Source organism: Chrysochloris asiatica, unplaced genomic scaffold (genome assembly GCF_000296735.1).
Source record: "Chrysochloris asiatica unplaced genomic scaffold, ChrAsi1.0 scaffold00093, whole genome shotgun sequence".
Taxonomy (NCBI): Eukaryota; Metazoa; Chordata; class Mammalia; order Afrosoricida; family Chrysochloridae; genus Chrysochloris; species Chrysochloris asiatica.
This window is the reverse complement of record NW_006408611.1, coordinates 10611754-10627050: the sequence shown is the minus strand read 5'-3', so window position 1 is coordinate 10627050 and position 15297 is coordinate 10611754. Positions and strand designations below refer to the sequence as shown.

At 39.4% G+C, this 15297-nt stretch overlaps 1 protein-coding gene across 1 annotated transcript in view; it reads right to left on the bottom strand.

Annotated features, from left to right (window-relative positions):
* Positions 1–15297, bottom strand: part of DNAH6 (dynein, axonemal, heavy chain 6) — a 305590-nt gene that overhangs the window by 199303 nt on the left and 90990 nt on the right. Inside the window, 5 exon segments of the mRNA XM_006866588.1 lie at positions 1782–1878; positions 4045–4225; positions 6625–6744; positions 8358–8450; positions 10584–10796. Coding sequence (XP_006866650.1) covers positions 1782–1878; positions 4045–4225; positions 6625–6744; positions 8358–8450; positions 10584–10796 — 704 coding nt within the window.

The window sequence follows — 15297 nt, the reverse complement described above, 5'->3', positions numbered from 1 at the left end:
CTGATCCTACATCACCACACCAGGATTCCAAGAGTGAAATAGATAACAATAAATAAGAGTAATAATAAAATGACATAATAAATCAGGGTAATAATAAAATGAAATAAAAATAAAACATTAAAAAGTTCAATACATGGCAAAACATAAACTCTTTTATCATTTTCCATGGGGTTTGTTTACAACATATTTCCTGAGTATTTGTGTACTTTTTTCAAAGCCTCTTGTTAAGTGCCATCGAGTTGGTACCGACCCATAGTGACACTGTATACTCCTGTTAAAATTCCACGGAATCTGTAGCTTTGGGATTCCTTGGGCACACTCATACCCTACCTGGAGCCAGCAATATTCTTGCTAACCAAGTAATCGAAATAAGCATCAATGCCTGGCTGTCTCAGTGCCTGTCCTAGGAGAGATCTTAACAACCATAACGATGAACCACTCTGTTAATGTTCTCAGTGATACAACACACTATGACCCCATGACTACAGTTAGGGGGGTTTGCTGTCATCAAGTAATCATACAATATTGTTGTTGTTAGTTGCTGATTCCGACTCAGGGAGACATCTCATGTGCAGGGCAGAACTGCTCCAGAGGGTTGTTAAGGCTGTGGCCTTTAGGTAGCAGATTGCCAGGCTTGTCCTTTGAGGTACCTCTGGGTACATTTGAACTTCCAGCCTTGTAGTAAAGCACTTAACTGTTTGTGCTTCCCAGGGACTTAAGTCACACTGTTGTTCTTAGGTGCCATTGAATCAGTATCAACTCACAGCGACACTATGCACAACAGAATGAAACACTGCCTGGTCCTGGGCCAACCTTACAATCGTTGCTACATTTAAGACCATTGCTGCTGCCATCTCGTTGGGGGTCTTACTCGTTTTCTCCAACACTCCACTTTACCAAACATGATATCCTTCTCTAGTGACTGGTCCCTCTTGATATGTCCAAAATATGAGAGAAGAAGTCTGGCCATCCTGGCTTCTAAGGAACATTCTGTCTGTACCTCTTCCAACATAGATTTGTTTGTTCTTTTGATGGTTCAAGTACTTTTAATATTCTACTCTAATACCATAACTCAAATGCATCAATTTTTCTATGGTTTTCCTTATTCACTTTTCACCTTTCATTTGTATATGAGGTTATTGAAAATACCATGGCTTGGGTTAGGTACACCTTAGTCCTCAAACTGACATTTTTGCTCTTCAACACTTTTAAGAGGTCTTGTGCAGCAGATTTGTCTAATGGAATACATCATTTGATTTCTTGCCAGTAATATTATAACATATGTGATTATACTGCAATAGCTTATTTAAATGATTGCACATCTATTAACTGTGAGCCCCACCAGGGCTTGAGTCTGACCTTTTCTTCTCTGTATCTTCAGCAGTGAACCAAACACTTGGTATATTTTTGGAATGAATGAATGAATTAGTAAATAATTTCATCTGGAATTTGTAAAATGGGGGAATTATAGTGACTTCTTAGCTTTGGCAGTGACACACATAGACCACTAATTAAAGAAAACTGCTTTGGCAGTTTTTGATTTTTCATATATGCCCATGTACTTGCCTAAACCTTTACTAAATAGTATTATCTGTATCCTTCAGACTTATGGTCCCAAATCAAAATGCTAGCTGAATCTAAATGAACACATACATCATTCTTCCTTCCCTCTCTGAGTCTCTGACATTTTGAGGTTATGACTTATTTTGTTTTAAATTGATAGATAATCTTAAGTACTAAAAAAAAAATCTTAGGGTACTTTTTAAGACTTAGAAACTTACCTTGGAAAAATAACTCTTTTTGATTCTAAATAGGCCTCTAAACACTTCTGAATTTGATCAAGCAATGCATTATTGTTTTGAAAAGTCTCTAGAAGTCCTGTTCATTGGAAAAGAAAAATTGGTAATATTAAGTTAAAACAGAAAATATAATTTTAAATGGAAAGAAAATATGATATTGACATTTTAAAATCTTAGGTTTTATTTCATGAAAGAATGGACTAGTAAATTAAGATTTGGAGAATGGCTGAGAATATTAACTAGTTCTTTTAATCATCTACCACATATGAACAAGTATACTTAATTTGAAATTTTTTTAGCTTGTGTCCTTTACCTTTGGGGGTCTTGGAGTACACAAACCAAAGTCAAGTAGCTGTCCTCTCCTTGACCCTCCAAACAGAGCCAGTCCATAGACCCTAGTCCTAAACTCTGTCACATTCTCAAGTCTTTTCTGTTTCCTCTGTCATCTTTAGATGTCAGAGTTGTGGCAATCGGAGCCTGTTTCCTCATCATTAAAGTATAAATCCTTAATGAGCAAGATCCATGTCTCACTGATCTCTGTAGTTTTGGTGCCTGTCACAGTGCCTGACTTCCCTGCCTATCCAAGAATCAAATCCAAAGTCTTTCTATGGCCTTCCGTATGATCCCATCCATCCATCCCAAGTCTGCCCACATACACTCCCTCTGTGACCTCATCGCCTGCACACCCTTCATGTGCACTCCACTGTAACCCACACTGGTTCCCTGCTGACACCTCAGGGTCCTTACCTTTGCTGTTTGTTTCCTCTACTCCAGCACTCTTTCCTCTGGATCTACAGCCTGTCTCCCTCCCTCATTCCTGAAAGTTTATGCTCAAAAGTCCCTTATTAATAACAATCATCATATGAGCAATAAATAACATCATGATTAAAGGAGAAAAGATTGAAGTTGTCAAAAACTTCATTTTTCTTGGGTACACAATGAACACTCATGGAAGCAGCATTCAAGAAATCAAACAACATATTTCAGTAGCAAATCTGCTGCACAAAATCTCCTTAAGGCGTTCAAGAGCAAAGATATCAGTTTGAGGACTAAGGTCCACCTGACCCAAGCCATGGTATTTTCAGTAACCTCATATGCATGTGGAAGCTAGATAATGAATAGGGAAGACTGTAGAGTAATTGATGCATTTGAATTATGGTGTTGGAGAAGAGTACCATGGGCTGTCAGAAAAACAAACCAATCTGTGTTTGATGAAGTACAGTGAGAATTAAACTCCTTAGAAACCAGGAGGTGAGCCATGTTATCAAGACACATTAGCTCTCATACTTCGGCCATGTTATCAGGAGGGACCAGTCCCTGGAGAAGGCCATCATGCCTGGTAAAATGGAGGGGCAGCGAAAAAGAGGAAGACCTCCCATGAGCTGGTCTGGCACAGTAGCAGCAGGGGGCTCAAGTGTAACAACAGTTGTGAGGTCAAGTGCATGACTGGGTAGTGTTTTGTTCTCTTGTATGTAGGGTTGATGGGAGATGCAACCAACTCGACAGTATTAAACATCAACAACAAAATTAAGGTAAAAATGATGAAAGGGAATGTTATGGGTGTTTATAGAGGAGTGATTACAATAATGGAAAACAGAATCTCTTCTGGGTAAAGAGGGAAGTGAGAACATGAGGGAGGTGCTGGATGGATGGACCCCTGGACTAAAGGTTTCTGTCAAGTCACATGACTGTTCTCTTGGCATGCCTACATGGGTATTGGGAGTCTTAGAATGTACTCTTGGCAAAGAATCTCCCATTTTTTTCTATTTAAGATTTATAAAATTCATGGGAAATAAAAGAGTTAGAAATGCTGCCTCCGAAGTAGTTCAGCAGATGTGGCACAATTTAGGAATCATTTCAATATAGGAAAGATTTACTGTGTGGGGTTTTTTGTTTTTGTCTTTGTGCCATGTGAAAGGAGTCCTGGTGTAGCACTGTAGGATAAGCAATAGAACGCTAACTGCAAGGTAGGCAGTTCAAACCTATCAGCCACTCCTCAGAAACCCTACACTGGGTCTCTATGAGTCAGAATTGCCTCACTGGCACTTAATAACAACAACCAGTGAAAAAGTAATAGTAAAATGATAATAAAAAAGACACTGATCTGCTGCAATCCAGAAGTCTATGCAAGAACGTCCCCAAATTGGTTATGATTCTTTTAGTAATCACTCACACTTTTCTATTTGGTACGCCACATGATGTACACATAGTATCCATTAGTAAAACATACAGATTTGCTTTACACCTGGTTGAGTAGCTGCTCGAAGAGCATTAGGCAGGCGGTTCACCTTCCTCATGATTTCTTTCCAGGACTTATCCACCTGAAGAAACATCTTGGCCTCTGCAGGCAACTGCCTCTGAATGTCTGGAGCATTAAAAATACTTTCCAGGTAGAGCCAATTTCTCTGACAGTTCAGCCACTCTTCCTAGGTGAAAAATATGGATATTAACAAATTTTAATCCCCACAATGAACATATACAGTTACATTAAACTTAATTATTTGGGGATTCACTATTGTTTTTCTTTGCAGACTGGGATATGACGCCTTACGTCTGCATGAGTTCACCCCACTCTCCATTAAGCAGAATAATAATGAGTCTGCTCTGTGGGAACTACGATGGAACCAGAGAAACATGGCTAAAGTGCTCAGAGGGGACATTCTAGAGGGAAGCAAGATGTCTACTTAATGAAATCTGAGGGGCTGGCAATGTGGTGAGTTTTGATTTTTTTTCCCCTCAATTATTCTATGTTCTTCTTCTTTTTATTTGAAAATTAAAAATTAAAAATAGGATTTATTTTCTTCAGTCATAAAGGTAAATCCTGACAGGGACAGAACATACAGAAAACAGGAAGGAAGAAAATACAGAAGACAAGGAGGAAGAGGGCCATACATTGTCCTTCCTTTAGAGACGATCATTGTTCATTACAGAAACCAGAGACACAGGGTCAGAATGAACATCCCTAGAGCTAATCTTTCCTGTTTGTTTCCTGCCATGGTGCAGGTTCAAATCCAAGAAAGAGTTTCTTACATTTCTCTTTTAGATTTTGGATCACTGTCTAAACCTTACACCACAAACACTTCCTGGTTTACCTCAGGTCTCCCACTGTTTGACAATAAATTCTTTGGGTCCCCCTATCCAGCATAGACTTCTTTTAAGGACAATCTTTGAATATGTATTCTTTAATCTGATACATAGTTCCTCCCTTCATACAACTCAGCTATCAGTCCAAAATGCTGGACAGGGATCAGATAATATGGTTTTCATAGAATAGGATGGATCCCTGAAAAAATTCTCTGTGAAACAAAGTGGGAACCAATTACCTTTTCTTATTTGCTGCCTTTATCATTTCACAGATAACTTTCCATATTAGAATAAAGGGGAACCCAAACATAATTAGGAGTCCTGGTGGGGTGCTGTGGGCTAATGCGTCAGACAGCAAAGTTGTCTGAACTGCAATGTCAGTGGTTCAAGTTCACCAGCTGCTCCTTGGAAACCCTATACAGGGTCGTTATGGGTCAGAATCAACTCGATGGCACTTAACAACAACAACAAACATAATTAAATTAAGCTAAATAGCTGAAGAGATGAGATTGGAATAATGTGAGACCAGTGCAAGTGGGCTTTTTTTCTTTTTTACTGTGGGAGAATCTAAGATGAAATACAGGAAAAGAGAGGTATGCATCATAAGGAAGCAATCCAAAGAGATTTCAAGCAACAGTGAATGCTTTCCTAGAGGATATACATGGTGGCAAGACTCTGATGGTGGGCCCATAAGAATGTGGACACTATCTGTGACTTGATTTTAGTCCGAAGAACATGGCAAAGGTAATGAGATGTATATGTTACATGCATGTGCTTGTCTTACACGACTGTAACATCTGTCTTGCCAAGATACTCTCTTCCTCACTGAACTGATGAAGCAAGTGGTCATGTTGGGAAACACTTGCAGGCAGCCTCCAGGAGCTGAGGATGGCCTCTGACTGACAGTCAACAAGAAATCGAAGCCCTTCATCCTACAGCTGCAAGAACATGAATTCTGCCAGCAGCTGAATAAGCCTGAAAGTACATCTTTTCTCGTCCTGGCTGACACCATGACTGCAACTTTGTGAGACCCTAAGTAGAAGGTCCAGTGGAGCCATGCCCCAACTCCTGACCTCAGAAACTGTGAGATAATAAGTGTGTGTTGTTTTAAGTCACTGAGCTTGTGGTCATTTGTTGCACAGCAATAGACAACTAATACAAGGGAAATGGTAAGAACATTACACTACATAATCATGTAAAGGAAAACTCACTACCTTTGCATTTTTCTTACATTTAGAGAATGAGAGAAAATGTTAACAATTAAATCTTGTCATTCTAAATTACATGATATTTACATGATCAGCCAAACGATTTTTAAAGTTTTTTTTGTGGTTCTCCAATTCTCTAGTTCTATGAATTAAAACTAAGGAGGTCTGGTAGTGTAGCGGTTACGAATCGGGCTGTGAACCGCAAGGTCAGCAGTTTGAAACTACCAGCTATTCCGCAGGAAAAAGATGAGGTGTTCTACTCCCGTGAAGATTTACAGCCTCAGAAACCCAGTACAGGGTCGCTATGAGTCGGAACCGACTCCACAGCACATAACCACCATCATGATTTAAAACTGTGTAGTCCTGGTGTGGCGCTGTGGGATAAGGCACTGGACCGCAAGGTCAGTTTGAACCACAAGGTTGGTAGTTCAAACTCACCAGCCACATCTTTAAAACCCTATACAGGATTGCTATGAGTCAGAACCGATTGGATAGCACGTAACAAAAAATGAATTAAAATGATCCTTACTCACCAATGTTTGATTAAATAAAGCAAGTTGTTTCTGCCACTCATCCACTCGAGACTTTAGTGGACCCACATGACGTGAGGAGGCAATGGTTGCAATGTTGATGGTGCTGTCATCTAGAAGCACCTTTAAAGAAAGGGGAAGGAAATGCATGCAGCACTATGTGCTTGTGCCCAGTCACAACTATAAGCATTCAGTCCCAATAGTCCATTTAAAAGAAAGGGGAAGGAAATGCATGCAGCACTATGTGCTTGTGCCCTGTCACAACTATAAGCATTCAGTCCCAATAGTCCATTTAAAAGCCAACTTCTTGAATGAATAGCTTAGGTCCACTTACTGTTTCCTCCTTATCTCCTTCACTGTGGCTTTCAGCCCCGTGATGAAGTGCTCTCTAAGATCCCCAAGGGACATCTGATTACCAAATCTTTGCTGCTCCGGTCATCAATAATGACTGAAATTTTAGTTTGGCTCCGTACTCTCTTCTTTCTTTCCCACTATACGGTAACTGGTAACTTCTTTACACCCTTAGGTCACCCTGGTCTTCACTTCTCAAAGAATCCTATACTGGCAAAATTAGCTGTCTTTTATTGAAAGAAATATACCTTTGTCCCAACTTTTTATGGAAGAAGAAAAAGGAACTCATTAAGATCAAGATCTGAGTGAATATAGACAGCTCTCCTCTCCCTCAACTCTCCAAAATGGATGTTTGCTAATCTAAGAGAGGTTCATTCCTCTGTTTAAGTCTCCTGAGAGTAGAAATCCCATCATACAGCATCAGTTGACCTCATACTGACACACCCTCACTTTGGGTCTGCTCTCCACCCAGAGCCCAGAGTGGGGTCTAGTCTCCCTCTTGCAAAATACAATTGGTAAAACCATTTCATTTCCAATTGGATCTAGGTGCACCATCCTAAGCCATAGCTTTGCCTTGAAAATTGGGCTGTAAGACTCGGCTCCTTCTACTAAACCAATGTGACTTCAAGGTGTTTCAAGTCATAAGGAATATTCCAAACACTTGAATCTTTTGTGAAGCATGACCATCTACTTGTAATCTCCATAAACTAAGTGAATTTAGCATTTGAATGTTCTATAAACTGGCATGCTCACTTATTCTTCTTTGCCATGTTTAAATGGTTTGAAATATGCTCCCATCTATTCCTATCTAATCTTTAAGGTCCAGCTTGTCTTGACTAGTCCCAGAAGGATTCAGCTATCACCAATCTCTCTAAGTTCAGGTTTTCTAAATTCCTCAATAATTATGAACATTAGGATTCTAGTTCTTATACATATATACCACATTTATTGCTTTGCTAAATAGTTCATTCAATTATTGAATTCAATACTTCATATCAATTATATCATATTCATTGAGTCCTGGTGTGGCTCTGTGGTTTAATGTACTGGACTGCAAAGTTGGTTTGAACTGAAAAGTCGGCGGTTCAAGCTCACCAGCTGCTCCTTGGAAACCCTATACAGTGTTTCCATGGGTTGGAACTGACTCAATAGCACTTAACAACAACAACAACAACAACAAATATCATATTCTTATAATTCGAATTATAAGATAATGGAATTTTCCCATGAATTTTCGAAGCCCTCCCTATATCTTGCCTTCCCAATGAGGTTGTTTCATTTTGTGACTTTCATATTTCATTACTTTACCAGAATCTGCCACAAAAGATTAGGATCAGATCTGACCAGAACCTTTACTGTAAAATTTTAATAACCCAGTTACCCACCTGTATGTCATCTGTGCCGCCCAGGATAAATACATCTTTGGAGTCACGGTGAGGCAGAATGACAAATTCAGTTGTTTTCCAAGAATCCTCCACCTTTGAAATATCCAATCAGTAGAATATCTGAATCCATCTTTTGGTTAGGCATTAAATAAATGAAATCTATGAAAACTGCATAGGGATACCATTCTTTCTTACTGTCCTTAAAATTGCTAAAATCCCCCTTTTATTTTGTTTGTCTCTTATTTTTAAGAGCTATTGAGTCAGTTCTGACTCACAGTGATCCTGTCTAGGGTTTCCAAGGAGTGGCTCATGGGTTTGAGTCGCCAACCTTGTGGTTAGGAGCCCAGTACTTATCTGATAGCACCACACTGATTTGCTTAATTTTATTTAACCAGTGTTCATACATATAAACAACTTGTGATACTTTAATGTGCTATTTACCACCATTTTGTGCTTTAACTAACAAGAAGAATTTCCATTTAGGCACGTATTCCATATTGTTGTTGCTAAATGCCATCGAGTTGGTTCAAACTGACTTTACAGTCCAGCGTATTAACCCACAGCATCACACCAGGATGCCCCGCACTCTCTAGCTGTGCATATGTTTTTAAGGTGAGGAGGTAGTATGTGATACCAGCAGGGAAGTGTTGAAGCTTTTCAGAGAATTCACACAGTCTTCTCTGTAGTTAGGAAAATAAATTAATTTGGTTTGAAAGATTTTCCATGCTGTGTGGATCTTTATATGGGCAGACAATTTCAAACTTTGTTGCCATCAAGTTCTTGCTGGGTTATAGGCTAAACAGGAGATTTATAGAGTGATATATTATCAGGAGTTACCAGTCACTGGAGAAGGCTACCATGCTTGGTAAGGTCAGAGAAAAAGAGGAAAACCGCCAGCGAGATGGACTGACAAAGTGGCAGCATTAATGGGCTTAAGCGTGGCAACAATAGTGAGGTTGGCCCAGGATTGGGCAGTGTTTCATTCTGCTGTGCATAATGTCGCCATAAGTTGGTATTGACTTGATGACACCTAACAACAACAATAATGATGCTGTAGGGTCAACACTGGACTTCGAACCACGAAGTTGGCAGTTCAAACCCATCAGCTGCATCTCAGAAACCCTATATAGGATCACTATGAGTTGGAACCAACTCAACTGCACTTAACAACAACAACAACAATCAGCATGGTAATAAATGTAACCAAATAACAGAGGGATGAATGACAATTAGAGGTTGAAAGGAGCAATGCTAAAAATCCATCCAGATGCCCAAAAGTTGGTAACTTTCATCCTGAATCTGAAAACTTTTACATTGCGAGCAATCAGGACATATATTTTTCAGATCAGGACTATAGTTTTGAGTGGCACCAAGATCACTTGGTGATCTTGGTCCACTAAGGCAACGTTCTACATCCTATGCTGGCGAGCAGTAACTGGAGTCTCAAAAGTTTTTGAGTGGCCATCCAAGGTGCAACTATTGGTCATTTCCCTTCTGGAGCAAAGAAGAGTGAGAATAATCAAAGACGCATGGAAACATTTAGTCAGAGATTATTTTGCTTTTGTTGTTAAGTGCTGCCGAGTTGGTTCCAACTCATAGCGACACTATATAGGGTTTCCAAGGAGTGGCTGGTGCATTTAAACTGCCAACCTTGTGGTTCAAACAGGCCTTGTGGTCCAGTGCATTATCCCACAGCATTAGACCATGTGGATCCCAGCCTCAGTGACCCTGAGATCAGAAGAACTAGATAGTGTCTAGTTACCATTGGTAGGCACTCTTAGAGAACTCACAACTGGAGGTCCTGAAAAGAATTGGGGAAAAAATGTGGAACCAAACTAAAAAAAATCCAGGCTTATTGGTCTGATAAATATTGGTAGAACCCCAGAGACTATGACCCTTAGTCACCCTTCAAGCCTGAAACTGAACTCACCCCCTGACTCAACTTTCAGCCAAACAGTAGATGCGCACTCCTGAGATGCACACTCCTGAGAACGAGCCACCATACAGGATCAAAAGGGTAGCGTTTGCCCTGGGATAGAGCTTGAAGGCAGGAAGGGAAAGAAAAGGAGAAAAGGAAACCAAGTCCAGGGAGGAAGTGGGAAGAGTGTTGTAGGGATCGCAACTGATGTCACAAAACAAAAGGTGCATGATTTGGTGAATGTTTCCATTTCACCCAAATCACAAGACAAAGTTACAAAACACAGAATATGGAATTTTCACACTTACCTTTTTAAGAATTGTTTCTAAAGCCGCTTCTCCAGAAGCCTGTCCAGAAATGTCCTGGATTTTTTGACCAAAGTCAAAAACATGCAACTCAGAGAGCTTCTCCAAGGTTAGTGGAATTTCAAGGTCCACTAGGGTGGCATCAACTGTTTGTTCAATAGCTGTCCAGTGTCTAGGCTTCAGAGTTGGATTCCTCAAGTCAATGATAACTGGGAGCTGGAAGACACACAGCCTTAGAAATACCGTGCTTTTGTCTTGACAACAGTCTTATATTTCTGGTTTCAACTTGGGGATGCAGACAGCCAGAAAGAATGTCAGTTCTATTCTTACACACACAAAAAAAACTGGATAAACTGAAAATTTATGACTTTTCTTGAACCCATAAGAGAATAGACGTTTCAGACAACCAACTAACTCCCAAATTGCAAACAGACTGGTACCCAAAGTAGGGAACATGTCTTCAAAATGTGCTAACCTGGGCAGACACTTTGGGACGCCATATAAATTCGTAATAGGACTCAGCTAAATGTTTTCAATCAATTGATAAAGAAAGAATTTGGGGTAACATGAGAATGTTGAGTCCCTGGAGCCACTGATACAGAGATGTTCCCTGGGAAAACTGGAGAGGATCCAGGAAAGCTTCCCTTATGAAGCTAGCTAGGAAAAGGAATAGCAACCACTACTGCAACTCTAACCAGACGCATCTCCTCTAGCTTCCAGATAGAACAAAATACTTAAGGCAAATGGGTAAAAAAAAACTGAGTTTAGAGCACTGGTGAGAGCTCATTACAGTTGCAGAAATGAAACAGGAAAGAAAACACTCTACTCCTGGGAGAGTGGCAGCCATACATGCTAGCTCAGCATCCTAGCTGGGGGAAGGTCATCCCTCTGAAACCCAGGATCACAGGGCAGTATGTCTCATTCCCTGAGACCTTAGGTCACAGCATAGTAAGTGCACCAAGAGACTTATAAGAACATCAGGAAATGACTCTACCTACCCCTCTCACCAGACTAAAAGGTGTTGAGGAAACATAATAATGAAACGTCACTTAGAAAGTTGCAGGAGAAAGATACAGCTCAAAGGAAGGACCTAAAGTGAGACGGAAAAAGAAATTGAGAAAATTACCTTTGGCAAACCAGTCTAAACCTTCAACACAAGATATCACTAGAGAAATGTGAAGTGTTTGGTGCAATTAGGTTAACCATTAAAACAAGAAACCTTAAGCCTAATCCCGTGCCTAATTAGATTTAACATAACAGACTACACTACCAGTCAAACAGAAGGCAGGTTATGCTCATCTCCAAGCATACAAATTATCATCTCCATCCCTACTTTATTATATAAACTGCTTGGTTTTCAACAAAAAATTAATAGACACATAAAAAGACAAGAAAAACACACAGCCAAGAAACAAACAAAAATCAGAAGCATACTCACATACGATATATTTGTTGGAACTAACAGAAAATTTAAAATAAGGAGTTCTAGTAGTGTAGTGGTTACGAGTTGGCCAGCTAATCTCAAGGTCATAAATTTGAAACTACCAGCTGTTCCATGAGCGAAAGATGAGGCTTTCTGCTCCTGTAAAGATTCACAGCCTTGGAAACCCCATGTAGGGTTGCTATAACTTAGAACCTACTCCATGGTACATAACCAGCCAACCAACCAACAAATGCTTAATGTGTTTAAAAGGCTCAAATGGAGAAAGTAGACAATATGCAAGATCAGATGGGTAATTTCAACACAGAGAATTGAAATTAAAATAATAAAACTGAAATCTTTTAATAAAACTGAAAGACAGTAAGGGAAATGAAAGAATGCCTTTCAGGAGACTTAGAAAAGAATCAGTGAACTTGGAGATAGATGACTAGAAATTCCAAACTGACACACAAAGAGAAAAAGAAGAAAACATGTAATTAGAATCACAGAAGGAAATGAGAGAGAAAAAAACAGGGAGAAAAAAAAACAGCTGCAATTTTTTTTTTCAAATTAAAGACAGACTTCAAATCGCAGGTCTAAGAAGTTCAGAGAACACCAAGCAGAACAAACACAGTCAAACAACAGCAACAACACCACACTTGTTATATTGTTGATGTTGCAAACTGCCATCAAGTTGGCCCCAACTCATAGTGACTTGAAACATAATGGGGCTGGACCATTGTGTTCCATTGGATTTTCATTGGCTGATTCCAGAAGGGAAATGTTGGAACTGTCTTCCTAGTTGGTCTTGGTCTGAAAGCTGCACTGAAACCTGTTCAACATCAGTGTAATGTGCAAGCTGCCACTCACAGACGATGGGTGGTTACACTTGAAGACCATTAGCTGAGAACTGAACTTGGGTCTCCTGCACAGTAGGCAAGAATTGTATATCAATCACCACCTGTCATATTAAAACTACAGAAAACTGAAACAAAGAGAAAATCTTGAAAGCAGTCAGAAAAAAAAGACACATTAATTAAAAAGGAACAAGGATGACTTCTTACCAGGAACTACACAAACAAGAAGATGAAAAAAGGATACCAGAAAGCTGCTGAAATAAAATGAAAAAACAAGCAGAAAAAGACTCTAATTCCAGAATTATATACGCAGTGAAAATACTTTTCAAAAATTAAGAATAAAAACCAATCTGTGAAACATGGATGAACCTGGAGGATATTATGCTGACTGAAATTAGTCAATCACAAAAGAATAAATATTATATGAGACCATTATTGTAAAAGTGTAAGAAAAAGTTTGTATACTAAAACAAACATTCTTTGATGATTACCAGGGATGGGAGAGAATGGGAACATAATTCACTAGAGGTAGTGGCTAGAGGGTAGACCACATGTTAGTTTGGGAGATGGGAAGGGCAATATATAAGAAGAATGATGGTGGCATAAGAATGATGACGTCAGGTGAAGACACAGGCAGGTATGCAAGTGCTAAAGGGGATAGAGATAAATAGTGTTATATGCACAACTTTGGAACAATAGTGTTCTGTGTGCATGAATTGAGACATAGGCTGAATGGGTGAGGGAGAAAGAGTGGGATATATACGTATATATTTATATATTCCACCAATGTACAAAAGTTTGAAAGAGGATATTTGTACATGAGGATTTACCTTACCTGCAAACACAATTAGGCATACAGTGGGCAAAATGATGAAAACTTCCTAGATATTATCAAATATCTTAAGGCAATGAGTTGTTGAGCCAGGAGGTTCAGGATCATAGTCTCCGGGGATACCATAGTCTACTGGCATAATACAGTCCACAAAGACACTGTTCTACATACTGCTTAGGTTGGTAGTGTATGGGATCTCAACAGCTCATGAGCAACCATCTAAGATGCAGTTACTGGTCTCTTCATGTACAGAAGAAAGAAGACTGATAAGAATGGAAGCGGCTTGGAATCAATTAATCCAATAAACTAATGGCACTCGTGAACATCAGTCTCCCTGACTCTAAGACCAGTTGAAGTAGGCAGTGCCTGACTACTACTACCAACTGCTCTGAAAGGGGATCACATTAGAAGGTGCATAGAGTGGGAGAAAGTGTGGGACAAAACTCAAAATTATTTTTAAAAAAAGACCGAATTTATAGTCAGAAAGAGACTGAAGGAATCGAGACTATGGCTTTGACCACCCTTCTGGTTTGGGAAGGAACTCACCCTCATGGCCTGATTTTCAACCAAGCAGTAGATAGATATATAGGGAGGGACAACAACACTAGGAAGGAATGCTCACTATAAAATGGTCAATTGTTCAAAATCAAAAGGGCAACATTTTCCTACAGACAAAGTTGAGAAAGGATGGGAAGGTGGGTGGAATGCAAATAGGAACCACAGGGAGGAAGTGGGATAGCTGTTTTTGCATGGAAGGATTGCAGTCATTGAGATGAAACAAAGTGTATGATTTCTTCAATGGAAAACTGATAGTCTTGTGTATGAACTTTACTTAACTCAGTTCACAGAAAAAGTTAATAAATAAATAAATAAAGACTTTCTCATAATAAAAACTAAAAGGATTCATTGTTAATAGGCCTACTTTCTAAGAACTATTAAAGACAGTTCTTTAGACAGAGTGAATATGCTAGGAGTCAAGATACTTAGATCTATACAAAAAATGGAAAACACCGGAAAGTTTTACTAAAGGTAATACAGAAACAGCTGCAAGTATACACTGACCGAGAACTTCCAGAGGTTCAAGCCAGATTCAGAACAGGCCGTGGAACGAGGGATGTTATTGCTGATGCCCAATGGATCTTGGCTGAAAGCTGACTATATCAGAAAGATGTTTACCTGTGCTTTATTGACTACGCAAAGGCCTTCGATTGTGTGGATCACGACAAGCTATGGACAACATTGCGAAGTATGAGTATTCCAGAACACTTAATTGTGCTCATGAGGAATCTGTACTTGGACCAAGAGGCAGTTGTTTGAACAGAACATGGGAACCCTGAATGGTTTAAAATTAAGAAAGGTGTGCGACAGGGTTGTATTTTTTTCATCATAATTATTCAACCTGTATGCTGAGCAAATACTATGAGAAGCTGGGTTATATGAAGAAAAATGTGGCATCAGGATTGGAGGAAGACATATTAACAACCTGAGATATGCAGATGCTACAACCTTGCTTGCTGAAAGTGAAGAGGACTTAACACATTTACTAATGAAGATCAAACAGCACAGCCTTTGGTATGGATTACATTTCAATGTAAAGAAAACAAAAAT